This window comes from Microcebus murinus, chromosome 10 (assembly GCF_040939455.1).
Source record: "Microcebus murinus isolate Inina chromosome 10, M.murinus_Inina_mat1.0, whole genome shotgun sequence".
Classification (NCBI taxonomy): domain Eukaryota; kingdom Metazoa; phylum Chordata; class Mammalia; order Primates; family Cheirogaleidae; genus Microcebus; species Microcebus murinus.
In genome coordinates, this window is record NC_134113.1 from 14,177,737 (window position 1) to 14,205,077 (window position 27,341).

General features: G+C 45.0%; 1 protein-coding gene across 5 annotated transcripts in view; it reads left to right on the forward strand.

Moving 5' to 3' along the window:
- The window catches only part of SYN3 (synapsin III), a 440,909-nt gene that overhangs the window by 73,690 nt on the left and 339,878 nt on the right, over positions 1–27,341 (forward strand). For all 5 annotated transcript variants that reach the window (XM_076007058.1, XM_012772789.3, XM_020287867.2 and 2 more), the window contains exon 4: positions 25,306–25,397. In XM_076007058.1, coding sequence (XP_075863173.1) covers positions 25,306–25,397 — 92 coding nt within the window. The remainder of the gene's footprint in view (positions 1–25,305; positions 25,398–27,341) is intronic.

Below are 27,341 nucleotides of genomic sequence, written 5' to 3' on the forward strand. Positions count from 1 at the left end.
CTTTCTCTACTGCCAGCCCGTTTCACCCACACCTGCCCTGCCCCCGTGAGTGCCTTAGAGGCTCCAGTGGACATTAAGTGGACGTTCTGAAGGAGAACTCAATAAGCCCTTTAACCTCTCGAGGGATGTGTGATAAAAAAACAAACAGAACCTGTCTTATCTCAACCAGCGTCTTCATTCAGGAAACACTCACTGAGTTCCCACTCTGTACTTGGTCCTAATAACAGAGCCCTCTATCTCAAAGAGCTCTTTGTCTGGTGGAAAGATAGGCATTGAAGGCGGTGACCTTAATACGGGGGCTGTCATGGAGACCTATCTAGCCTCGGGACGTTCTTAGGAAAGGCTTCGGGAAAGAGAATGAGGGGAGGTCAATGGGTGGATATGACATCAGGCTCTTTCTAGCTAAAGAGCATGTTTAAATCTAACTCTTTCTAGCTCAATAAGGCTCTTTCTAGCTAAAGAGCACTTAAATCTCAGCTTGTCATACGCAGGGCAAATGACCAGGGTCTAGGGTGCAGAGAAGGGGCGGGAGAAGCTGGAAAAGAAGGTGGAGAGCAGTCTGTTCCGTGTGGGCTGTTAGTGCAAGGTGTGCAAGCACAATTGTGCCCCAGAGGCACTGGGGACACACGTACTGGACTGTTTAAGCCGTGGAGGGCTGTGACTGTGGTTCATTTCAGGATGCAGAGGCTCATCGTGGTTTTAGAAGATGGGCTGAGTAGGAATGCTGGCATGAGATTGGAGGTGGGAAAACTCAGCTCTGGCTTTGGTGCGAAAGACACCCTGTACTTGAACGTGAGGCCGGGTAGGAGGTGCGTGGAAAGGGCTGCATGACCGCTAAGTGAACACACGTGCATCCTAGCCACGGTGTCCCTTAGCCATGTTCCCTTCGTTCTCATACCTGTAGTTTGTGTCTGAGACCAGAAGAGAAGGGATGACCTATTTTCCTGCAGACTGAGAGGCTGGAGCGGGGCTGCATGGTGTGTTTGAGCTGGCATCACTTGAAAGCAGGCCACCGCCAGCCTCCTCTCATTCACCTCCGTCCAGCCTCCTGCCTGACCCATTTCACTCGCGCCCGAGCTGCCTAATCTCTGGCCTTGTGATTCCTTTGTCTGCTCGTGGTCTCCCTTCCTACCCACTGCTGCCCTTTGTCCACCGCTTCTCCAGCTTCGCCTCTGGCTTCTGCTCGGCCACGCTTTCCGTCCTCCGCCAGCTCTGCCGTCGTCCCCACCGCTTGGGGGCTGGCCTGCTCCCCGAGGGGAGGGGCCCCCGCTGGGCTCACCCCGGCCCTGCCAGAGGCCCCTGCCCGGATGTGCCTCCACACTGGGCTTGAGCCTTTGCATTTCAGTAGGAATCAAGGGTTGTTAATTAACCCAGGGTGGAACCTATTATGAAACATCCCAGAAAACTGGAACGAACCAAAGGGACTTCTGAACTCACAGCAGGGAAAAATGCCTTTTAATTGACTTGGATGACTTCACCACAAAAATCTGTCTGGCTGTTATGCTAAACTGGAAACTAATCTATTAGATTGTCTAAGGAATCTCCCAGCCCACCCTAAGCAGAGTCTCCTGAGGAGGGGCATGGGGTGGACAGATAAACAGGACTTAGGCATTGAAATGGCTTGCCTTGGATCATACCCAGTCTGGGCACATTTTCTAGTCCCTTGGGAAAGAGACGGAGACTGATGTCCCAGGATGAGTTTATGTGCCCTACAATAGCTGTCTGTAACATCCCACAGGGTGTTAGTGGTTGTCAGGCACTACTTACTTTAGAACAGAATTCAACCTAAGCTGGACCTGTCTTAGACCCCTTGTCACTGGGAGTTTTAAAGGGTGACATGAGAAAGTTTCCACTAATGGTGTGTCATGCAGATGACAGCTGTGCAGCCTGAGCCCTGAAGGGATTAATGATAACAGCCCGTGTCTGATCACATGCTTACCGAGTGCCAGGCACACGCTAAGCACTTCGTGTGGATTAGTTTATTTAATCCTCATCACAGCCCTGTGATGAGTAGGACTGCATGTTCCCTGCTGTCCGGATGAGGAGCCTAAGGTTCACTCAAGGCCACACAGCTTACAAGTGGCAGAGCTAGAATTCAGAGTCAGCTTAACGCCGGAGTCTGTGTTTATGGTTTTTAACCTTTATGCTGTCTTACCTGAGAAGGTGTATCCTGGAGAAATAAAATCCAGGGAGGACTTGGTGACTTTATTCTCATTAACTTAGGGTGGAACCTATTATGAAACATCTCGGAAAACTAGAATGAACTCACGGCAGGGAGAAATGCCTCTAATTAAAAGGCATTTCAGTTGACTTAAAGGGACGGCTCGTGCGTCAGACCTGTTCAGTGGGACTCAAGCCCTGCGTGCAAGGCCCTCTGAGAGCTGGCCCCTGCCTACCTGTCCCACCTCACCTGCTCCCACGGGCTACCTTAGACTTCAGTCTTACCAAAGCCCCATGCTTTGCTTATGAGTATTCCCACCCTCATGCCTTTCTTATGCAAGTCTCTCCTTCTGGGACATATTTTGCCATACATTCTCCAACATTTAGCTCAAGTGTTATTGCAGGGCTGCTTCCTTCTGGTCAGCCCTTCTGTTTAGGCAGAGCAAGGTGTGTGTCCGCTTCCCTGTGTCCTCACAGCACCGCATGCACGTGTCTACCGTTACACTTGCCGGGCTATGCTGAGGTTACTGGTTCACTTCCCTCCCACTCCCTCCAGACTCTGGGCTCATTAGGCACAGGGACAGTATCTTTATTCATCCTACAAATATTCATTGAGTGCCTACTGTGTGCTAGGTGCTAGGGCTACAGTGTCGATTAAAGGCAGATGTAATCTCTACCTGATGGGGTTTAAAGTCTAATGGAGGGGACAGATGTCATCTTCTTTTTCTTTCTCACACACACACATACACACACACCCCCCATAACTAAAAACCGTTAGGAGCTGTGAAAGTAGGGTACACATCATGGTGGCCTATGTGGGAGGCTAGCAGGTGCTCTAGTTACCCAGATACACAACCTGTGTTCCATAAACATTTCTCGAACTTGTCTGAAGGAGGGAAAAATGAAAGAAAGCACAGAAAAAAGCTTTGATCTACTATAAGAACTTAGACCCACCCAAATATCCTCTTGCATGGTAAGCGATACAGATAAAGCTGTGGTCCGACAGGAAAGATACAGGCAACGCACGGATACATCACAGTACAGGTAAAGTGATGGAGCAAGCCACCGTCTAAGCAGTTTGTCAGCATAAATTCACTTAGTTTTCACTGCGACCCCCACAAAGTAAATATTGATGGAACTGAGACTCAGAGAGGTTGAGTGTCTTGCCAGAGGCCACACAGCTGGCAGGTGGCAGAGCTGAGAGGTGGACCCAGATGCTCAGATGAGCACCCCATGGACCCTTGCACCGACCACCTGTCTAGCTTGTCTGTAGGGCTGGGCTCACGGAGGCACGGGTCCTTGCCCAAGCTGTGCTGCTGGTTCCAGGAGCCAAACAACCCCCGCCCTTGTCCCCCTCTTGCCAAGTCCAGCTTTGGGAGTTCTTAGGGGAGGAACCGGCCATGATGAGAGGGCAGCACCTGACGGGAAACCTCGGGGCATCAATGGCTGCATTTTGGGAGCTCCGAGTACATGCTAAAGGAAAGAAGGAAAATTAACTGTCCAAGGTCAGTTATGTGTGCCCCATTGCTCTAATGCTTTTTACAGATCACTATGTTTTGTCCCTCAGCAGCTCTTGAAGTATGAGTCTCATTGTTATCCAGGTGAGGAAATTGAGGCTTGGAAAGGTAGAATAATGGAGACAATAATGGAGCTAATAATGGAGACAATAATGACTCTCATATATTAATTGCCTGTTAATGGCAGAATTGTGACCACAACCAGTGTCTACCTGTTTTCTCCTAGCTCACCTGGTGCGCAGTCAGACCTGAAAAATGACTTGTTTCTCATGCATGGCCCAAAGCAGATTTTCGGATTGATTTTCTCAGAGGCTGCAGATAGCCCCTATGGGTTTTCTCGCCTCCCTTTATCTGTGTTTCTGGAACCTTCCTTTCCTCCCTAAGCAACATTGCAGAGGTTCCTCTTGTGAGCTTATGGGTGGGTTCTCAGTCTGTTTGAAATGGAACTGAGTCAGTGCCCTTCCACCCAGCCCACCTCAGGGCTGCCTTGTGTCCAGACAGGGAGGAGACGGCAGTCCCTCCCACCCTGGGGCTGCCAGGAAAAGCAGGGGGAAGCAGAGGGGTGGAACCTCCCCTCGCTGGGCCAGCCAAGGGCCAGAAACCCCAAACTTTGCATTCATTGGACAGAACCAGATTTGGATTGTTCGTCTTAATTTGCTTATTCTTGTACAGTCGCTTTGGTCTCGCGCTGGCTCCCTTGGCTCTCTGTGGTCCAGGCTCCTCGATGTCTATGGGCTAAAGGCCAAAGTCTTTAGGCAGCCCTGAGGCCCTTCCTAACCTGGCACCAGCCTAGCTTTCTCACCACCTCTCTTTTCCTGTCGCTGCTTAGTGGTCCCCCTGAGAGACACTGGAAGGACCAAATAATTAATTTAGATAGTTTCTCGTTTATGGTGGATTTCCATCAAGTTCTGCATCTTGGTGTCCAAAATGTTATTTCTATGTAGTGAACATCCATCCATCTGACCAGTCATTCATTTGTCCACCTGTCCATCCATTCATCCATCCATATCCTTATCTCCTTGTTCATCTCTCTAGAACCTGACTCTCTCCCCAGCCCCCTGTTTTGTGGTCTTTAATCAGTTCAGAGCTAGGTTTTCTTATTTCTAAACACCTTTATGAAATTTATTATTTCATAATGCTAATAATGGAGACAATAATGACTCTCATATATTAAGCACTTGAGATGTGTGTGTGTATGAAGAGAGAGAAAGAGAGAGATGCCATATACTCTGCCAAGATTTTACTATTAATACATATAACCAAATCTTATCTTCACAGTGACTTTGTGAGTTGTCTGTCACTATTATTGATAAAGAAACTAAGGTTCAGAGAGGTCCAGCAATGCAGCTTCTATTGGCAGAGCCAGGATTTGAACTCCTGTCTGTCTGGCTCCCAAGCTGCCCACGCTCTATAAAACACTCCATTCCCCTGACTCCCACCCCCAACTCAGCCCTCCTTCCTGGGGTCCTCCTCTTCTGTCCCCACCACCCTTCTCCTGTGTAGCTTCTGGTTTCTTTTCATTCTTACTTTAACTGCCCTTTGCATATATTTAATGGGAAATTACATGAAGACTCTGAAAGTGAAAGGCTCATTCTCACTGATTCTTATTACTACTCTATAGTTTTTCATTTGCTGTGTGAGTAGAAAGAAGACGAATTTTGAGCCAATGGGCAGGGCTGTGCCCCAGAATCCTGGCTCTGCCTCTGCTTACCTGCGGGACTCTGGGCAAGTGACTCGATGTTCTGAGCTGCAGTTCTTTACTTGCAAAATGGAGCTGGTAACCGCAGTGCTACCACGCTCAGCACATCGTAAGGATCCGGTCAGTTTCAGTTGAATCTGAGGACCTAAGCTGACTCCTGTGTGAGCAGAGGAACCGGCAAGCTGACAGCGAGCATTACCCCCCTCCAGCCCTCCCCAGCCACGGCCACGGCCACGGCGACTCCACTGCTCAGCGGGCTCTCTCCCCTGCCTGCCCGGCGAGGGGCAGACTCATTATCTTTCCCTGCACGGCACCCGGCGCTGGCAGCGAGATGAAACCCACTGTATGACCTGAAAGGAACTTTCAGCTCTCACATGCTTGGGGTTTGACACAAGCCTACTTAACAAGGATGGTAAATTATGGATAAGGTGGTTGGGTCATGGACAGCTGAGCTCAGCTGGCAAATATATGATGGGAATGAAGCTAAAACCGCTGACAACAAAACTCTGAATCCTATTCTTGTGGTCTCTAACCTGGAGGGCCTACAACTGTTTTCCAGCTGTGTACTCCCTAGAGCCCTGGCGTTCCACAAAGGTACCTGGGGTTGAAAGGGTTGAAAACTGTTGAGCATCTTTAGAAGGGGGAAAGAGGGAGATATAGAGAGAGAGAAAAAGAGAAAGGGAGATGCTAGAAGGAGTGAGATAGGCTCAGCCTAACACTTTTTCCTCTGTATTAGTAGCTGACAACCAGGGGTGACTTTGCCTCCCAGGGGACATTTGGCAACATCTGCAGACAGTGTTGGTTGCCACAACAGGGGATGCTCCTGACATCTGTGGGTAGAGGCCAGGGATGCAGCTAAACATCCCACAGTGCACAAGGCAGCTTCCCACCACAAAGAATTATCCAGTTCACAGTGCCAGTAGCGCCAAGGTTGAGTAACCCTGTTCTAAACTGAACCACCCAAAGATCTTATCTTTTATTCAGGGAGCCCCATGGAGCCCTAAAGCTAGGAGATGGTAATCCAGCTTGTAGTGGCGTGGACTCCACTCCCGGGAAACTTCCTCTTCACTCTGCCATGCAGTCTCTGTTAGCAGCCTCAGGGCAGAGACAGGGCGGGGACCTTCCTCCTCATTTTCACAGGTGGAGTCACTGAGGCGGAAGTGTCCGTGATTTTCTCCAAGAATCCCACAGCTGGGAAGTTCTAGAAACAAAATTGGAACCCAGGTCTGTCTGACCCCATGCTGAGCACTCTTTGCAACATGACCCAGCCCGGTAAATGTCCCCCGGCTCTGTCCCCGGTAGCCCAGCGAGGCCCAGAGCCTGTTGAAAGCTTTAGGGACAGGGGGGAGCTGGGTAGAGCCCACGGTTTTGAGGGTACCTGGGATTAGTGTTGGTCGACACCCAGACACGTAAGTGGCTGTCACGTAGGAGGAAGCTTTTGCACACACTGTCCCTTAGAAGCAGGAGGCACGCCGTGCCACATGGCAGGGGCGGGCACAGGGGAGGATCAGGGTTGGTTAGGAGGCGGAGGGGAGCAAGGGGGAAACTTGGCAGAAGCCTTTATCTTGGTTTCATGGGGAGGAATGAGCAAGGCAGGTAAACAGGTTCAGGATTGGTGAGATCGGATCATTTCAGCTGCCTCTAAAGAGCAGGGGCCGTCCCTAGTTGTCTGGTGCCAGGCCCTGGGGACACGAGGGCAGTGGACAGTGGCCCAGCATGTGAGAGCCCCATAGGCTGGGAGTTTGGGCCTGGATTGGTTGCTTTGCATCCTGAAGGTGCTCTGCAGGCTCGCTGTTTGGTATCATGAGGAGTAGGCTAAGCCAGGAGGGCTCTCTCTCCAGTGCCAGCAAGGACCCCGGTGTCAAAGATCAGAACACAGACAATAAAAGATGCAGTGACGACACCTGCCTCACGCCAAGGCCTGCCCACTCTGCTGCTTTTTAAACAGTTTTATGAAAGAGCACTCTTTTGCTTCCAATTAAATCTTATGTAAAATCTAATATTTCAGTAGATTACAAAAGGAAATCATGGTCTTTTTGATGCATAGCTGGAAAGTCCTGAACCCTTTGAGCATCCAAAAAAAAGTGTCCAAGGCCACTGCTTAGGCTGCCTGTTCATCAGAAGCCATTGTCTGGCTGGAGTCCTGTCTCTGTCTCCTGTCCTGCTGCTCCTTTTGCCTCTGGTTCTGTTGGGAGGAGCATAGTGGAGTCATCAGGAGCCAGGGACCTGGAGTCAGACTCTCGTGTCTGCGTACTTGGTCTGGCACCTCCCTGCTGTATGACCTCATGGAATACACTTACTCTCACCGTGCCCCCATCTAAAGTGGGGATAATAGGACCTACCTCACAGGGTTACTGCCAGGGATAATTGAGTTAATAATGTGAAACCTTTAGAACAGTGCCTGGCACATACTAAGTGCTAAAACAACAACAACAACAACAAAAAACCCAAAAAACCCTTTATGCATTTTAATCCTAATATAAATATAATATTAAATATTAAATTATAAATACAATTGCTACATTGCCTTTGGAACTAATGGTATTCATACAACTACCACTACTAGTCATGCTTTTACTAGTATCATTACTTTTTTTTATTTATTTATTTATTTTTTTTCCAAAGTGACTTACAGATTCAATGTATCATTACTTTTGTTTCTACCCCTCCAAAGACAATGACCACAGTGTCTCCTGCCATTGTACCTGCTGGGATGACCAGGCATTGCTGCCACTGAGGGAAAACAGCGTCAGCCGGGCCCTAGGAGTCAAAAGCAATGGTGAAGGTACAGAAAGTGACATGAGCCATCACCGTTAGGCCACCCTGGACACACTCGTCCTGTGTCTCTTGTATCCTGTTTGCACTTCCCTCGCTCTGGGTTTAGGGGAGTTATTTATGAAGTCCCTCGGATGTGTGGGGCTGCTGTTGATGAGGTTCTAGGAGTGATTCTACATTTACGAGGTGTTTGCTCCGAGCTCGCATGGTCGGAAATGATCCTTCACAGCTATTTGTGGACACAGACCGTGAGTGTCGTAGTGAGTCAAGCACGCACTGGTTCAGCAGTGCAGGCGGCCTGCCCGCTCCCAGAGTGTGGACGGAGAGACCCCTTTGCCTTTGCTTCTCCAAACAGGGGCAATGACCACAGGTAGATTCTTTGTCCTGACTGTCCCTTGCAGTCCCCATTTGGGGATTAGGTTCAGGTTACTTCTAAGCTCGATCCAGGTCATGCTGTCTTGAAATTACTGTGGCCCTGTGGAAAGAAACTGAGCATCTGGGAAGAAGAGGAACTCAGCCTTTAAAAACATGAGTCCCTGTTGGGGGAAAAGGACTCTGGGAAACAACCCATTTGCAAGGAGGAAAGTGGCCCTTGGGCTCCCTGCTTTCCTGAACCCAGCCTTAATTTGGAGATATTTCACGGTGGACTTTTAGAGGGGTGACCAGTTCATACCAAGCTGCCTTAAATGCTTGGAGTGAGAGCCTACGGGGACTTGCAAATCAACCTCGGGAAGAGAAATTAGCTGTGTCTTGTCTCAGAACTCCCAAAGCTTGCTCCAAAATAAACACATAAGCCGTGCCGGCAGGGAAAGCATGGGCCTTTTTTCTTCCTCATTTTAGAAACTCCATGTGTGCATTATTTTAAATAGGCGCCAGCACATGAGGCCCTTTTAACAAGATTGAAAACAGATGGGGCCTTAGGCTCTTCAGTAGCTCTCAGAAACTCACATGAGAAGTGCTAAGCCATCCTGCGTCCAGGCCACGTTCATTTTCTCGTGGAAGCACAAGTCCGGCCAGGCCTCTCATTCCCAGAGAGCATGAGTCTGCTTCCTGCATCAGGTATGTCAGCCAGGGGAAGGAAATATCTCCTTTCACTGCATTTGCCCGTGTTTGCATTTACTTAACCCTTTGGCAGCTTGGGAGCAAAGAGGATTGTGCTAGTCTTGGAGCCCTGATGCTTCTGGAGTTGGAAGCGTTGCGTTTAACTTCCTTGTTGTAAATGAGATTGTGACCCTGCAGCGGCGGCCAGTCTCACTCTGAGTCATGGCTACAACCCTTCCAGGGCCCTATGGGCCCCCTTCGTGGCCAGCCTTCCCTGACCCTGTTCCTGGCCCTGCCTCCCTGGCTCAATTGGGTCCAGCCACACTGGCTGCCTTCCTGTTCCTTAAAATCAAGCAACAGGAAATAACAAGTGTTGGTGAGAATGTGGAGAAATTGGAACCTTTGTGCACTGTTTATGGGACTGTAAAACGATACAGCCACTGTGGAACACAGTATGGCAGTTCCTCAAACAAAGATAGACTCACTACATGATCCAACAACTCTGCTTGTGGGCATATACCCCAAAGAATTGAAAGCGGGGACTTAAACAGATATTTGCATGCTCATGTTCACAGAAGCATTGTTCACTATAGCCAAAAGGTGAAAACCACCCAAAGTCCATGAATAGATGAATAGATGAACAAAATATGGTTTGTCCATGGAATATTATTCAGCCTTTAAAAAGAAAAATTCTGGGCTGGGTGCGGTGGTTCACACCTGTAATCCTAGCTCTCTGGGAGGCTGAGGCGGGCGGATCGTTTGAGCTCAGGAGTTCAAAACTAGCCCGAGCAAGAGTGAGACCCCCGTCTCTACTATAAATAGAAAGAAATTAATTGGCCAACTGATATATATATATAGAAAAAATTAGCCGGGCATGGTGGCGCGTGCCTGTAGTCCTAGCTACTCGGGAGGCTGAGGCAGAAGGATTGCTTGAGCCTAGGAGTTTGAGGTTGCTGTGAGCTAGGCTGACGCCACAGCACTCACTATAGCCTGGGCAACAAAGCAAGACTCTGTCTCAAAAAAAAAAAAAAAATCTGACACAAGCTACAACATAGATGGACTTTGAAAACATTATGCTGAATGAAATAAGCCAGACACAAAAGGGCGAATATGATATGATTCCATTTGTATGATTTCTGGAACAGTCGAACCCTTAGAGACACAGAGTGGAGTAGAAGTTACCAATGGCCTAGGGACAGGCATGGGGAGTTGTTTAATAGGTACAGAGTTTTTGCTGAGCGTGATGAAAAAGGTTCTGGTTATGGGTCATGGTGATGGTTGTGCGACATGAATGTACTTAATGCCACTAAATGGTGCCCTTCAATGATTAAGATGACAAATTTTATGCTGTGTATGTTTTACCACAATGAAAAAACCTTAAAAAATTCAAGCGAGTGCAGCCACCCCAGGGCCTTTGCTCTTGCCCCTTCCCCTTTGCATGGAACCCTCTTCCAGGTGTTCATGTGGCTCATGCCCACGCTGTATCCAGGTTCTTTGCTCAAATGTCACCTCAGAAGCGCCTGGCCACCGTCTCTGAATGGCGCCCCCAGGCACTGTCTCTCACTCCGTCTCCCTCATTCTCCTTCGTGGCACTTAGTGCCCCGTTGCTAAACCTGCTGGCCTTTCCAAAGCGTCTGCGCTCGGCGGGAGCTGCGATGGCAGCAGCGGGGCTCTGTGTTTGGGGTTCGAACTTGGCCATGGTTGCGGAGGCTGCGGTGGCAGGAGGAGGCAGGTCCTCCTCTGGGGGTGCCCCGCTGTCCCTGGATGTGCAGACTGGATCCCATGGAGGGTAGGTGAGACACAGCAAGACACAGTTTTGGAAGGAGAAGACGAGGACCACACTACGGGCAGCAGCGACAACAGAACAGAAAGACTGAATGCCTTTTCTCCTTCCTACAACCCTGAAAATGGTTTTGGAGCTTTAAAATGAAAAAAATATATATTTAATGGATAGGGAGAACATTTTAATTTCCCAGAGCTCTGATGGACGTACGAGATGATCCTGTCGTCACGTTATAGTTTTCAGTTTTCCATTTGGAAAAAAAAAAAACTACAGAAATTTAACTGCATCAGTCCCGCTTCGGCTCCTTCACGACGTCCCCTTGTCAGGTCCAGCCTCTGGGCAGACTGCTGTCCTGGTTCTTTGGCTCCTTCCTTGGAAGAAGCACAGGCAGGACCATGCACGGAGTGATCACAGACAGGAAGCGATTCCACACAAACCGCTTTTATTGCAGAAAAGAAGGGAGCTATACAAAGTGAAAATACGTTCCAGAGAGACGAATGGGCCAGTCTCCACGAGTGGAGAAAGATGGGAAGGGGTCCCCGGTGGTTTCCCTTCATTGGCCTGGTCCGGGGGAGGGCTTCCAGGAGGTGTAGGATATGACCATTTGATTGATACATGTGATGGCCAGGTGTTGTATGTTTTCCTGCAGTCCCTTCCCCTGATTGGTCCCCGGATTCTCCATCCTTCTGGCCTGTATCTGCCACCTGCAGATTTGGTCCCTGCCTGACACCCTCACGATGGCCTGCAGGGTTAGAGTCCACATGGCCCAGCACTGGCCACTCTGACGCCTCTTTTCACCCCAAACAGCCCCCCACCACACCCCGGCCCCAGTTTCTCACCCACTGTGACGCTGCTGGGCGTTGCTGTTGAACAGCAGACGTTGCTTCCCTGTCCCAGTCTCTGAGCTGACAGAACCCGTTGAGAAGGAGAGCTGTGGGGAGACTTTTCTCTTTTCTGGACATTTCAGCAGGATGGTGTCTAAACACGTGGAGCCCAGCTCATCAATGGAGAGGAGGAGGTATCAAGGAAACATTAGCCACTGTTCTTGTCTTTGTAGCTAAGCTGTGGTCTCAAAATCTCTGAACATTTGCACTATCCTTTGCAGGTAGCAAAATTTGTTTCTAGGTCTCTCAACCTTATAAAAGCTCTAGAGATAGGGGAGATGAGACCATGGTGGTCCTGCCACCCTGTTCCCCTTAAAGATTTCCTCCTCCTCCTCTTTCTCCTCCTTCTCCTTTGATGAATATCCTTCCTGTCTTGGGGACATTATCAAAAGCTCTCCCCATCCTTGAAGTTTCCCCTGGCATAGGGGAAAGGCAGTGGGGGTTTTACTTTGATTCTCAGGTGTGGTTGTTTCTTGCAGGTGAAGCTCTGTTAGGAGCCCTGAGCAGGAAGGGGTGACTGTCAGGACAGAATTAAGGCAAGCCTGGGTCCTGTGGCTGCCAGCTACCAGAACCTACCTTAACCTCTAACAAATGTACATCTAAGCTTTTGGAAATACAACTTTGCCATTAAGTTCCTTAAAAATCAAAACGACACATGTATGGGTACTTTTCTCAACCTTGACTCCCTGACTTCTTACATTGCCAAGTGTGATGATGATGAGGAGGAGGAAGAGGATCATCTTCATTGCTGCTGATGAAGCTGGTGGTGATGGTGCTAACCTCTTACCATCTCATGCAGAGTAAAATCCCACATTCCTTCCATGATCCATCATCATCCCCTTTCTAGCCCATCTCCTTCCCTCACCCCAGACTAGCCCTATTCCAGCCACACTGGCTTCCTTGCTGTTCCTTGAATTCTGCACATGTACTCCAGCCTCCGGGCCTTTGCACTTGCTGGTCTTCCCACCTGGCATGTATGGATGGATGGACAGATGCAAACAGAGACAGACCTGAGTTCAAGTTCTAGCTCTCTGGCTCCGTAGCTCTGTGACCTTAGCCGAGTCATTTGTGCTCTCTCTGCTCTTCAATTTGCTCATCAACTAATGAAGAAGCTAATACCTACTCCTGTGTCAAGTTATTGTGGTGATCAAATTAAATAATATAACCATGATCGCTAACATTCATTGCACACTTATTTTCACCTGGGCACCTAAGAGCTTTCTAATGCATTTAATTCATTGAATGCTCACAACTGCCCTACGAGGCACCACTGTTAGCCTCATTTACACAGGTGGGAGAGACAGACGCATAAAAGGACTAACTTGCCTAAAGTATGTCAAGAAAGGGGAAGAGCTCACAATCAAACTCATGTGGTCTGATGCTGAAAACCACCACGTTATACAAACACTTCATAAAGTACAAAACACTGCTGTTGATTTTTTTCATATAATGTGGTGGACTCCACCTAATTTTGAATATTCCATTACATGAACATTTAGGAATGTGGGTTTTATCATTTTGGGTTTTTTTTGTTGTTTTTGTATTTATTTTGACATGTTTTATATATTTATCTCTCCCCACCCTGCCTGCCCACAAGACATACACACACTCGTTACTCACACTTACGTGTGCACACACAAACACACACACATTCTCAGCATTCACACATGTGCGGGAATATTACGATTTTCTGGTGGGCAGGAGATGCCTTCGCCTCTGCCCACATAACTGGGTGCTCAGCATGGCAGGGAGGCGGCATGGCCCCGCGGCCCTGGGCCTCCACTGAGAAGCCAGCCACTGCTCCCGAACAAGATCTCCTTGTCTGGCATGGGCCGCTGAGTGAGCATGCAGACTTTCAAAGCCTTTATTTGTCTGCAAGGTGAGTCTGAGCCGGTGGAAAAGAGCTCAGCCCCAAGATGCCAACGAAGGAAGTCACTGATCCCCCCCAAGCCCTGGGAGCTAAAAATATGGCCTGTGCCAGGAAATGGACAGGAAGCAGTTCTTGCGGACTGCAGGCCGAGGGCCACCTGCCAAGTGCCTGCCAGCAGCGGGGCAGTGAGAAGAGGCAGAGGGGGGGAGGGGCAGGGCCCCTGGGCTTTGCTGACAGACGCTGCAAGCTGATGGGCAGCAGACACGGGAAGGTGAAAACCAAGGGCGACTGCAGGCCACGGGCAGAGCGCGAGCTGACCCAGCTCTGCGTGTTCAAAGGCAAGTCGCCTCAAATAACCGCGGCCGCTTGGTGCCGTGTGAAGGGTGGCGGCCTGGTTGGAGTCCCAGCTGACATAATTACCAAGGTGGAACCTGGGACAAAGTTGCCCTGCCTCCCTCAGCCTTATCTTTGCCGTCTGCAAAATCGGCGTTGATTGACTCAGTGGTACTGACAGCACCGGCTGCTGTACACCAGGCGCTGGGATGGAGCAGCGACCAAAACAGGCAGCATCTCTCCCCTGCAGAGCTGCTGTTCTAGGGAGGGAGATGGGCAATTGTGTATTTGGTGGAGAGGGGCGTAGATATTTATGTCAGGTTGGCATGAGTGCTATGGGTGGGGGGGGGGGAGATTAACCCTTTGCACTCGGATGTTGAGTGTGGATAATATCAAGTGGATAATGAGAAAAAAAGCAAGCGAGTGCAAAGGGTTAAGGAGGGATGGGGTGCAGAGCCCAGCAGGGTGCTCTCCAGGGAGGGTGCCTCTGGGGGTGCCATTGAGCAGGGCTGTGAGTGACCTGAGGAGGTGGCCATGCTGCCCTCTCAGGGAAGTGCTTCAGTGGGTGGTGGGGACAGGAGGCTGGGGCTTGCTCAGAGTGTCTGATCGTGGGAAGGGGCCAGCATGGCAATGGCTGAGCAGGTTGCAGCTGGGAGTATGAGGAATGGTGGGTGGTCAAGGGGTTCCTCAGACTAAATCATGGGGGACCTTATATGGCATGGAGGGCTTGTGTTTTCTTTGTATTATTGCTGCTCTTGTGCATTCTTTGAACAAATCTCATTGGCTATGAGAGAACTTGGGAAGTGAAGAAGATCACAATACATGCAGAATGCTGGATTTTTTAAAAAAGGAATTTAATAACACAGTTTCATTCCCAAGAGTAAACATATCAATCTGTTAGGGATTAGGGTGGAATTTTGATGATAACTTTCTAGAGGACTCAGGAATGCTCTAAATCCTGCCTTGACAGCCACCACCACCACCCCTATTCCTCTCCTTCCAGGTTCCTATGGTAGCTGAGAACACAGGAGGAAGTGCAAATACCAGTTGAAGTGCTGTTCAGTGTTAGTTGGCCTAGGTGCACCACCCCCAGGGCAGGGTTCTCTGCAAAAGCAGGGCTGAATCCCTTAGTTTGGGCTTTACACCTAAGCTGCGCAGCCTCTTACGCTCCCTTGAAGCCAAACCTCACTGGTGGATGTCACTAACTAGCTATGCGGCCGCTATTACTCCATAGTCACATGGCACCAGAAACACAATTATAGAAACAGAGCAGGACATCTGGGCCTCCTGGGAATCAGAATTCTTGCCAACTCATGGATTGGAAGAGAGAAAGATGGATACTGAGGCTAGCATCTTATTTAAAGAGCTACAAAGGAAGAGGAAGGAGGTGTGTGAACCCAGACCAGCAGACACTCAGCTACAGAGAGGCAGAACACGGAAGCCAGAGTCGCACCCAGCAATGACCCTGCCCACTAGCAAATGCAGCACTGTGGTGTCCCGAGCAGTAGATTAACAGCTCCACTGTAAGAGGTGCAGTAAGAAAGGCTATGGAATAGGGCAGTGGGTCACAACTTGTTCTAGCATTAGGGGAGGTCCTAGAGAATGCTGGCTTCTGTCTCTCTGTCTCTGTCTTTCTGTCTCTCTTTCTCCTCTTACAAAATATCCCAGTGGCCAAGGCCATGGAAAGGGGCACATACTAAGGGCTTAAGGGTACAATCTGGCAAATACATCTTCACTAACAGACAGGAATTTCCAGTATCTTATCAGTCACCCTTGGATTCCAGACCAAGCTGTCTGCCAGCATCTTGCCTTTCTCAGAAACTCTGCACAACATCTCTTTGTGTCGAAATCCTCCTTCAGTCAGGCTTCACGGTCAAGGCTGATAGCTGCTACCTTCACATGCCCACACATTCTTGGTTTCTTGTGTACATTCCACTCAGCCATCCCATTCCAGGTTCCAATTTCAGTCTCCTTCCTATTGATCTTTTGGCCTAATAGCATCCTTCAACTTATTACCACAATGATGATTGCAATCACCATTTTCCATGCTGTCATCAACATTATTATCATCGCAAATGCAATTATTAAGTAACTAGACATGAATACCCCATGCTTTTGGTAATATTATCTGCTTGGCATTCCATAGTTGCCAGGTGCCAGTGCTGGTGAGAATGCAGCCAAAGACCCTACAGGAAATTGAATGCATTCCATCTCTATTCCTGTGTGTGTGTGTGTGTGTGTATGTATGTGTGTATTCATGGAACTGGGCATGAGTTTAATTATAAACAGGTGCTTATAAGGTTGAGCTCCCAAATCCAAAAATCCCAAATCTGAAATGCTCCCAAATCCAAAACTATTTGAGTGACATGATGCTAAAAGGAAATGCTCATTGGAGCATTTTGGACTTTTTGATTTTGGGATTTGGGATGCTCAACTGTTAAGTATTAATATCTAAATGCAAATACTCCAAAATCTGAAAAAATCTGAAATCCCAAACACTTCTGGTCTCAAGCTTTTTGGATAAGGGATAGTCACCCTGTATCTTCTTATGATCTAGGGGGCTATAGAAGAGATTTTCTCAGTGGCTATGATTCTAACTATATCTAGCACCTAAAACAGAGCCTGGGACTTTAAAAGTGCTGCATTAATATTTTTTGTTAATTTTGAATCATTCCCCTCCCCTGAAGACATTAGTGTTTCCTGGTAGCCTCTTAAAATGTCTACACCCTAATCTCTGGAACCTGTGAAAATGTTACTCAAAAGGGACCTTGCAGAGGTGATTACTGCATGAACCTTAAGATGGGGAGGGGATCGGGGAGTATCCAGGTAGGCCCCCTCTAACCCCTGGAGACCTGAAAAACAGAGAAAGAGCCTTCTCTGGCTAGCGATGGAGGCGTGGCAGACAAGAAGTGAGAAACATTCAAAGAGTGAGAGGGACAAGTTTAACGATGGGAGTTTAGCGTGACAAGGAAAGCAGTCTTAAGCAGCTGGGAGAGACTTCCAGCTGACATCTACCAAGGGAGCAGGGACCTGAGTCCTACAATTGCAAAGAACTGAATTCTGCCAACAACCTGCATGAACTTGGAGGTGGATTCTTCCTGGAGCCTCCCAGTAAGAGCCCAGCTGGCCAACACCTTGATTTTGACCTTGTGAAACAGAACAGAAGAACCAACCGAACTAACCTGGACTCCTGGCCTCTGCATAGCAGTGAGATAATAAATTTGTGTTGTTTGAAAGCACTAAATTTGTGGTAATGTGTTATGGCAGCAATAGAATGATATTTGTGGTTTTTCACAGGGAATTCAGATCTTCGGGAACTGGTCTCTAATCCACCTTTGTCTGTTACTATGTTTCTCCATAGACTCCATGTCCCAGCTACAAATGACATGGCACCATCCATCGACCCCATAACCCTGTGTCCCACCTGTGCTTTTGTTCACAGGAACTTAGTTTGAGCCTTTTCCTTACTCTGCCTGGAAACATTCATGCCGAGTTCCAGAAGGCAAGTTACTTAATGTGTGTAGGTGTCCATTCATCTGTAAAATATAAAAATAATACTTTATTCAACAAGTGTTTTTGAATACCTGCTGTGTGCCAAGAGCTTTCATATAAAAATATTCTCACTTGGCATTCCTATCTCCTAAGGTGTGCTATGAGAGTAGATTTATGTTTTCCTTTGATGATAATTGGGGAACACTGGTGGAAAAAGAGAGAAACATAAAAATGAAAAGGACCGGGGAGATAATTGACTCAATTAATTACAGCTCTTTCATTTTAAAGATGAAGAGAAAGGGAGAGGTTTGCCTAAGGTCATACACTGGGTCGATGTCAAATTCAAGATTTAGACCCAACCCAACATTTGACTTCAAAGCCAATCCCTTTTCCACTATTTCTTCATTCCTCTATGTAAATGTTTTAAAAGTTATAAACAAGCAGGACAACTCAGATGGTCCAGTAGTTTTAGGTAACATTGCAATCAGTGTTGAAAACCTCCCACACCTGGTGTTAACAACCATAGCAAAATACCAAACACCTTGTCTGTGCCTGTAATAGCCTATCCATAGACCAAAGAATTAAAGCCCACCAGTCTTGAATGGTGTCTAGAGGTCATATCCTACAAATGTATAACATGGCTATTTTCCCTCCTAAGACAGAACCTTGACAATCAAAATTACATGCAGCCGTCTTCGTTTTCCAAAGCAATATATATTATGACATTTTTTTCTGTTAAAAACAAGAGAAAGAAACTCTTCAAAATGCCCCTGCTAACAATAAATAGGCAAAAAATAATGCAGATGAGATAGTGGGCTCAAGCTTTCAACAAGGTAGGAAAGAAGTTAAAATAGTAGAGAATGTTTAGAACTGTGCTGAAACATGAAAGTTCGTTTATAAAGCAAAGAGAAATTTTTAGGGGTGTGTGAGATGGCAATAGTGGGGTGCCGTAGGCACCATTCCTCAGTAAAGGTGGTGAGCCAAAAGGATAGAAATGCTTTCTCCTCCATCTCCTAACCTCCCAACCAGCAGAACACGCTTGCAAGCTGTTTAGAATTGTTTTCATTGTCATCGAAGCTAGAAAGGCTGAACTTTTCATTTTTTATTATTTATTTAAAAATATTGTTTTACCTTTAAGGTCTGGTTGCAATAGTGAGTTGGATGCAACACAGGGACTAGAATGCATTCTGTCCAGTCAATCATATGACTGAGGAACCTTTGAGATCATCTGGTTGCCCAATGTTTGTGTGCATTTTGGAATAGGTGAATCGGAAGACTTTTTTTCTGGTCAGCAGGTTGGGGGACAGAGAGTGGTCATGCTATCTTGTCCTTGGTCCTATTATCACTGGAGCCTGTTTGGATAGCTTCCCTCTTAGAATATTATACTACCTAATGTTGCCTCATTGTAAAGTAATACTAATCGAGACAACTTGAAACAGACTCAAGAATAGACAAATAGATCAATAGAATAGCCTAGAGAATTTAGAAATAGACTGCCACCTGGGAAGTGACGTGATGTTTGGCAGAGTCACCAGTGCAATTCTACTGAGAAAGATGGTCATTTTGATAAACTGTGCCAAAATATTATTGAATAGCCATATGAAAAAATTGAACCTTGAGCTATACCTCACATCATATATAAAAAATTAATTCTAGATGGATTACAGACCTACATGTAAAGTATGAAACAATAAAGCTTCTAGCAGGAAATATTGAGAGTGCCTACATAACCTTGGGAATTATTTCTTAAGCTAAAGACAATAAGGATCTTAACTGTAAAAAGAAATTATTAAATTGTATTTCATATATACATGTATGTGTATTCTTCATTTAAAAAATTAAGACATTTAAAAGACAAGCCACAAAATGGAAGAAGACATCTGCAAATAAATATATCCAACAAAGAGCTTATGTATAAAATATGTTTTAACATAGCTCTTGCAAATTAAGATAAATGCAAACAAACATGCAAATATGAACAAATGACTTGAACAGGCACTTCACCAAAGAGATTATCTACATAGTTAATTAGCACATAAAAAGGTGCTCAGTTATCGTTAATCATTAGAGAAATGCAATCTAAAACCACAGTGTGCTACCACTACATCCCCACAAGAATGGCTAAAATTAAAACCATTCGCAAATATCAAGTGTTGAAGAGGACACGGAGTAACTATAATTCTTATATTGCTAATGGGTATATATATAAATTGGCAAAATCACCTTGGAAAATTCTTTGTTGGTATCTTCCAAAGCTAAATGTATGCCTACCCTATGACCCAGCAATTCCACTCCTAGGTGCATACCCAAGGAAAATGAAGGTATATGTCCACTAAAAGAGCTGTACAAGAATGTGCATAGCAACTCTTTCTTAATAGCCAATGATTAGAAATAGCCGGAGTATTCATATAAATATATAATTATATGTTCAGACAATGAAACACTACACAAAAATTAGTTTAAAAAAAATGTTGCTGACCACAACAGCATGGATGAGTCTTACAGGTGTAATGATGAGTGAAAGAGATCAAGATTCCATTTATATTGAGTTCAAGAACAAGCAAAACTAATCTATCGAGATAGAAGACATTAAAATGGCAGCATTGTGAGATCAACTAGAACGAGGATGAGGGAACATTCAGGGGTTCAGGAAATCTATATCTTGATCTGAGCATCGATCACACACGTCTGAATCAATTAAAATTCATCAAGCTATAAGTTTAAACTTTGTACACTTTACCATGTTTACTTTATATCTCTTTTTAAAGGCATTGCTCTAGGGTTTACAATATATGCCTTAAATTTATCAACATCTACTTTCAAATAATACTATTCCACTTCACATTAACATATAGTGTAAGAATTTTTCAATAGTATATTTCCATTTTCTATTCAAATCCTTTGTGTCCTTGTTATGCATTTAAATTCTACATAGGTTATAAATGCCAAAAATACAGTGCTGTGTTTTGCTCTAAGCAATTATCTCTTACAGAGATTTTAAAACTAAAATAAATATTTTAAAATTAAAATAAATATTTTCTATTTTACCCATGTATTTACCATATCCAAAACTCTTCATTTTGTGTTGACACAAATTTCCATCTGGTATCATTGTCCTTCTGCCTGAAGAGCTTCCTTTAACATCTTTTAGACTTGCAATAAATTTTTTCAACTTTTGTTTACCTGAAAAATGTCTTTATTGTGCTTCCACTTTTAAAAGGAAATTTTATTGGGCTTAATGTTCTATGTTGACAGTTGTGGTTATTTTTTCTTTTTTCCAGTTTAAAGAAGTTGTTCCATTTTCTTCTAATTTGCTATTTTCAGACAAAAAGTTGGTTGTCATTCTTTGTTTCTTTTTATATAAAGTGTATATTTTTTCCCTCTGGCAACTTTGAAGATTTTTATCATCATTACTGGTTTTTAGTAAGTTGATTATGTTATGCCTTGATGTTATTTTCTTTGTTTCTTCTGCTTAGGATTCACAGAACTTCTTGGGTCTGTGGGTTTATTATTTTCATCAAATTTGGAAACATTTTGGCCATTTTTCTTTAAATATTTTTATGTTCCTCCCTCTTCTCCTACTAGAACTTTAATTACCCAACTATTAGACTGATATTATTCCACAGCTCACCGAGGTTCTGAGTTTGTTTTGTTTTGTTAGTATTTTTGTCTCTGTGCTTCATTTTGGATTGCTTTTATTGCTTTTCTCTTTGAGTTCACTAGCATTTTCTTCTGCAATTTCTAATCTGTTGTTAATCCCATCAGTGCATTTTTCCATTTTATATATTATACTTTTTATCTCTAGAAGTTTCATTTTTCCATTATCTGTGTTTTCTATTTCTCTCCTCCTTGTGTTAATGTTTTTCTCTACATTCTTGGGAATATGAAACATAGTTATAATAGTTGTTTTAACTTCCGTGTCTGCTCTTTCATCAGCTTTCTCATTTTTGGATCTGTTTCTATTGATTGATTTTTCCTTATTATGGGTCATATTTTCCTGCTTCATTGTATACCTGGTAATTTATGATTGGCATAACTTTTACATTGCTAATTCTTTGTGTTGGGTGCTGCATTTTGTTATATTCCTCTCAATAGTGGTGTACTTCATTTTGGCATACAATTAAGTTACTTGGAATAAGCTTGATTCATTCCAAGCTTGCTTTTAAGCTTTTCTTGGGACAATTCTAGATAGAGCAATTAATTAATCCAGTTTGCCTAGAACTAAGGAGGTTCCCAAGACATGGGGTTTTCGGTTTAAAAGTAAGATGGAAGAGTTTCTGATAAGTGGAACTTTTAGTTTTAAAACTGGGAAAGGCCAAAGCAAATCAGGACAAGTTAGTCATCCTAGATCCAGAGCATGCTTTAGTCCAGGGATAATTTATTCCCACTACTAAATTTTGAGTGCCCTACTCTTATTATAAGATCTTTACACTCTAGTTGGTAAGAACATGAACTATTCTGTTTAGATTAGTACTCATCCAAAGATTTACAGGTATCCCTGGGGGTTGGTTGTTTGTTTCTGTGTAGCTGCATCTTTTCCCATACTCTATTGCAAATTTTAGCCACCATGGCTCCCTGAACCTCAGTCTCTGTATCCTCAACCCAGTGAAACTGATGAGCTCTGTTTGCATCCTTCCACATGGCTCTGCTGCCCGAAAACTGCCTTCAGGCAGTAAGCTAGGGTGATCACAGGGATAATTTTGTTTGCTTCCTTTTTGCAGGCATCACAGTCCTGAAATTCCTGTTGCCCAATGTCTGAAAACTGATACTTAATATAGTTTGTCTGGTTTTCTTGTCATTTAGGATGAGTGTGTGAATATCATTTTTAGTATTTCCTTGCGACCATAAGCAGAAGTCCTTATTCTACATTTTATACTTCAGTATTTTTTAAAATATATACATTATATATATACAATATATACAATATATACAATACTTAAAGAGGTTGGCCTTTTCCTGGTTACACCGTTTTTGCTGTTTTCAGTTTATTCATACTAAGACAATGAAATGCTTGAAAATAAAAATAGCAGCTATTTACAGAGGCCCCCTCTTACGTCTCAGCCCCATGCTTCCTATACATTATCTTGAATCTTCACAACAACTTTTAAAGGTAGATATTATTGATAGCATTATCTCCACTTTAGAGATGTTAAAACTGGGATTCAAAACATTTAGTAACTTGACTAAACCCATATCATTTTGAGCAGCTTATATTTGAATGTTGTCTCTCTGAGTACTCATTAATTTATACCTCAATGCCTAATGTGTGGTATTTAAAAAGATATCACATCAAAAACAGTTGAGACCAAAATAATTTTGTGGTCCCAAGGTTAACTTATGCATAAATGTAAGTAATTCTGATAATAGTGTTTTATGATATAGGTGAATAGCTAATTTATTACAGAGAGAGAGAGGATATGTGCGCATATTTATATGTGCTTGTGATGTGCTTGGTGAAGTGGATAAAGGAGCTTCATCTGACCACATTGACCTTCTTTGAGCCCTGATGACTTTGCATGGAATACTGAAATTGCGTTCAATTCCCAAAGTTATTGTATTTATTTCCTGGGCTGCCATAACAAATTACCATAAACGTAATGGCTTAAAACAACAATTTATTCTCTCACAGTTCTGGGGGCCAGATATCTTAAATTGAGGCTTTAGCAGGGCTGCACCCCCTTGGGAGTTTCTAGGGAGGAATGCTTCCTTGACTACTTTAGCTTCTGGAGACTCCTGGCACTTTCTTGTGTTAGTGACTTTCTTGGCTCATGGCTTCGTAATTCCAATCTCCGCCGCCATCTTCACATGGCCTTCTTTTCCAGTCTTTCTGTTTCCCTTTCTCCTCTCTTCTAAGGAATTGATCGTTGCATTTAGGGGTCACTCTAGCCCAGGATAATCTCATGTCAACCAACATCCTTAACTTAATTGTATCTGAAAAGACCCTATTTTCCATTTACAAGTATCAGGGGTTAGGACTTGAACATGTCTTTTTGGGATACAATTTGATCCACTACAGTTTCTATGGGAGCTCTAGGTTCTTCCAAAGTAGCTTTTCTTTAATATTCTACCAGGAGGGCCATAAAACTATCTTGAAGAAGTGGTTTGGATACCTCTGTGTTCATTTCCATGGTTGTTGAAGTTTTTAGAAAGTTAAATAGCGAAGAGTGCCCTTTGTCTTTGGTATCCTAACTCTCTATGCCCAATCCAACACAGGCTTGCTGCCCTGCAACCCCGGCATTTAACTGCTGTAAGTTTTCATAAACTATGACTAAGAAATAGCTCTAGACACCTAGATCCCAACAAGACACACCTCTAACTTGTATATCCGAGCCTGGGTGTGTCCTCCCTCCAGGTATCTCTCTTTCCATTGGGACAGCAAGACAGCCCCTAGGTCTTTGCCACCTTTGAGTTGCAGATTCTACCTTCCAAGATACCCTTTCGCTCCCTTTCTGCACTTAACTGGTGACCAGCTATCCTGTTTTGCAACTTTCTTCTAAATTCTTTTTCTCTGCACACACAAGCAACAACTTTGCTTCTTAATTCTTCTTTGTGATCTTGCCAATTAAGGATCTTGAACATGATGGGACTGAATTTTTAAGACATTAGACTTAATAACTCGGTCATTACCACTATTTACTAACCTGGACTCATTAACAGTGATCTTTTCTTTTCACTTTGCCACGGCATAATGAGGTTATTAATTAGAGCAAGAGACATAAGTACTCCGGTACTTACGCTTTAATGCCATCTGGGGAGATGGCTAGATCTTTGGTCGTAATTCTTGTTAAATGACTCCAAGGGGATACATTCAAATCACCATGAAATGATATTTCCCTTCCATCTAGACTTATTTTCCTCTTTAAATGGGTTATTTTTAGGCCCCTAAACTTCCCGGTTATAATCCACCGAATGCATCATTCAGCTGAATGGTGGAGGCGGTGGATTGCACCAGCTAGAAGCACAGGCCCTAGAGCGGCACGGCCTGGGTTTGAATACAGGTTCCGCCGTGTGACGCTGTGCAAGTTATCTGATCTCTCACTGCCTCCGTTTTCTCATCTGGATAAGCGTGGGGATTAAATGATTCATGCATGCAAATGCTTAGGCCAGTACCTGGCACACGTGCTTTGTATATGTGAGCGGCTATGTTTATTCATTAAATCCGAAGAAATCACTTTTGGCATCTGCTGAGTGTAAGGCAAAGTTTGGTGCTATGCACTTAAGATGATGGTGTTACAGGGTGACTTGTCACCCCCCCACACACACACACACAATTCATATTCAGAGCGCCTCAGAATGTGGAGAGATAACTAAGTTAAAGTGAGGTCATCAAGGTAAGGGCAGCCTTATATGGCTGCTGTCCTTGTGTGCAGGGGAACTTTGGGTACCAAAGTACGCTTAGAAGGAAGACAATGAGAAGAGACGCAGGGAGCTGATGATCTGTAAGCCAAGGAGAGAGTCTGGAACAGAGCTTCCCTCACAAAACTCAGATGGAACCAAGCTTACCAGGACCTCGATTTGGGACTTCTAGCCTCCAGGACTGCAGAGAATGAATTTCTGCTGTTCAAGCCAGCCAGGGGTGGTACTTTGTCCCAGCAGCCCTAGGGAACTAGTACAGACGGTAACATGACCAACTTCCTACGTGTGGGGGGAGTTCTAAGCGTGTATCTGGCACACGCAAGTACCCAATAACTGTCGGCAGTTGTTGGCACCATCAGTATTCGATGAACCGTTTTCCATTTTGTTTCCCTCAGGCCGAGTTCTCAGAGCTGAACCTTGCCGCCTACGTGACCGGGGGCTGTATGGTGGACATGCAGGTCGTGAGGAATGGGACCAAGGTGGTGAGGTAAGCGGGGCCGAGGCGCAGGTGCGCTCGGGGAGCCTCACACGGCCCACCCCTCTGTCCACCGCCTGTGACTCAACTCCTGCGCCCGCCGTGTGCTTCCACATATATAATACCTGCTTCCCAAGAGTTCCGGGTGTCGTTGCCATAGAAATGACTAATGGCACAAATAATATGGAGCAGCAACCGTGATGTCCTGGGATGAGCCCTGGGCTTGGAGAGGAAAGCCTTGGGTTCCATGTCTGGCTCTGTGGCTCTACTCCGGCACGTTATTTAGTCTCCGTGTTTCCCATCCGCAGCGAGATGGTAGCAACACTGCAGCCAGAGGCTGCTGCGGTTTGCAGACGCTCACGGATGTGAGAGCACCCTGCTAACTGATGCATTGCACGCATGTAAGGGTTTACTAGGATGAACAAAATCCTGCTTCCGGCAACATGCAGCTAAGTGTTCATAGAATCCCCTCCAAGCATTAATACATCAGACCTAAAAATTCTAGCTATAATATTTTCAAAAAGTTTGTTTATGATGTATGTTTGCTGGACTGGAGAGCAAGTGAGGGGATTCTCCAAATGCCAGAAGTGATAGGAATGTATAAACCCACCCAAGAGATAAGTATGTGTATCACTACATTTCTGTCTAGCTGAGTACCTAGAGAATTGTGCACAGTAGGCTTGTGAGGCTTTCAAAAGGGAAGAGATAGGATTCAGATTTGGGGAAGTAGGGAAAATGGGAAAAACATTGAGAAAAATGTGGCATTTGTTCCGGGGCTTGTCCGATGGTAGAATGTGGGCACTCTTGGACTGCAGACACAGGATGCAAAATGCTAAGAGCAGGAAACAGCCTGTACGAATGAAGAGAGTTATGACAATTCAACTAATTCAGCCATCATTGCTGAGTGCCTGGCCAAGAAACACATTATTACGTGGTTTCCTATTTCCAACCATGGTGGGCTCATCCTTGGGACCAACTTTTCCACTGAAAACTACTTAAAAACTGACCTTAAGTAATTATAATTGTCAAAAGCCTTCAAAGAGTTGGCATGACAGTAAAGAATTACCAGGAAGAGAGGGATGAGAAGCAGAAACCCAGAGAGAGAAATGGGTACAGAAGCCACCTGTATCCTGAGCGGATTTGCTGGGTCAGCCAAATTTGAACAGCCTCTCTCAAGCAGTTTTGACAGCCTTGTGGGGACAAGGGAAACAGAAGTCAACACCAGGCCACTCAGAATAGGGAGGGTAATGGTGAACCTTCCCTATAATCTGAGCTCCCAAAGGACTACACCTTTAAGTACATGAATTAAAAGTAGGTGAGCCCTCATGCGTAATTTGCCCTTGAATTGAAGTTTGAATAACCTAGGCCTTTCAGGGAACCTCAAGCGCTGAACTTGATTACTGGTGCTGCCACACAGGCCAGAAATAAAAGCAAATCCTATGTAGAGGAAGGCTCTCTCTTCCTAGGCTTCAAATAATTCTTCTAATAATTTTTTACATAATAGCTAGCACGTAGTCAAAGATAAGCAGGCATACACATTATGAACTAGAAGAAGCAGGAACAATAGACAATAGAAATAGAACCTCAGAGCTATCAGATATTGGAATTATTAGACAGATTATTTTTTAAAAAACTATACATATCAGGTTAAAAAATCAGGTTTGAATATACCTACAGAGAACAGGAAACTATAAAAAATGACATAAACATTGAAAAACAACTTCTAGAAATGAAAACTACAATAACCAAAATTATTGGATGTGTTGTTTAACAGCATATTAGACACAGCTGAAAAAGTATTAAGGAAGTAAAAGGTAGAACTGAAGAAATTATCCCAATAAAGCATAGAAAGAAAAAAATTAGAAATTCAGAAGAGATGGTTAGATCCTGGGAGAAGGTCTAACATCTATTTTATCAGAGTCTTAAAAAGAGAGATAAAAGAGATTATACAAGAGA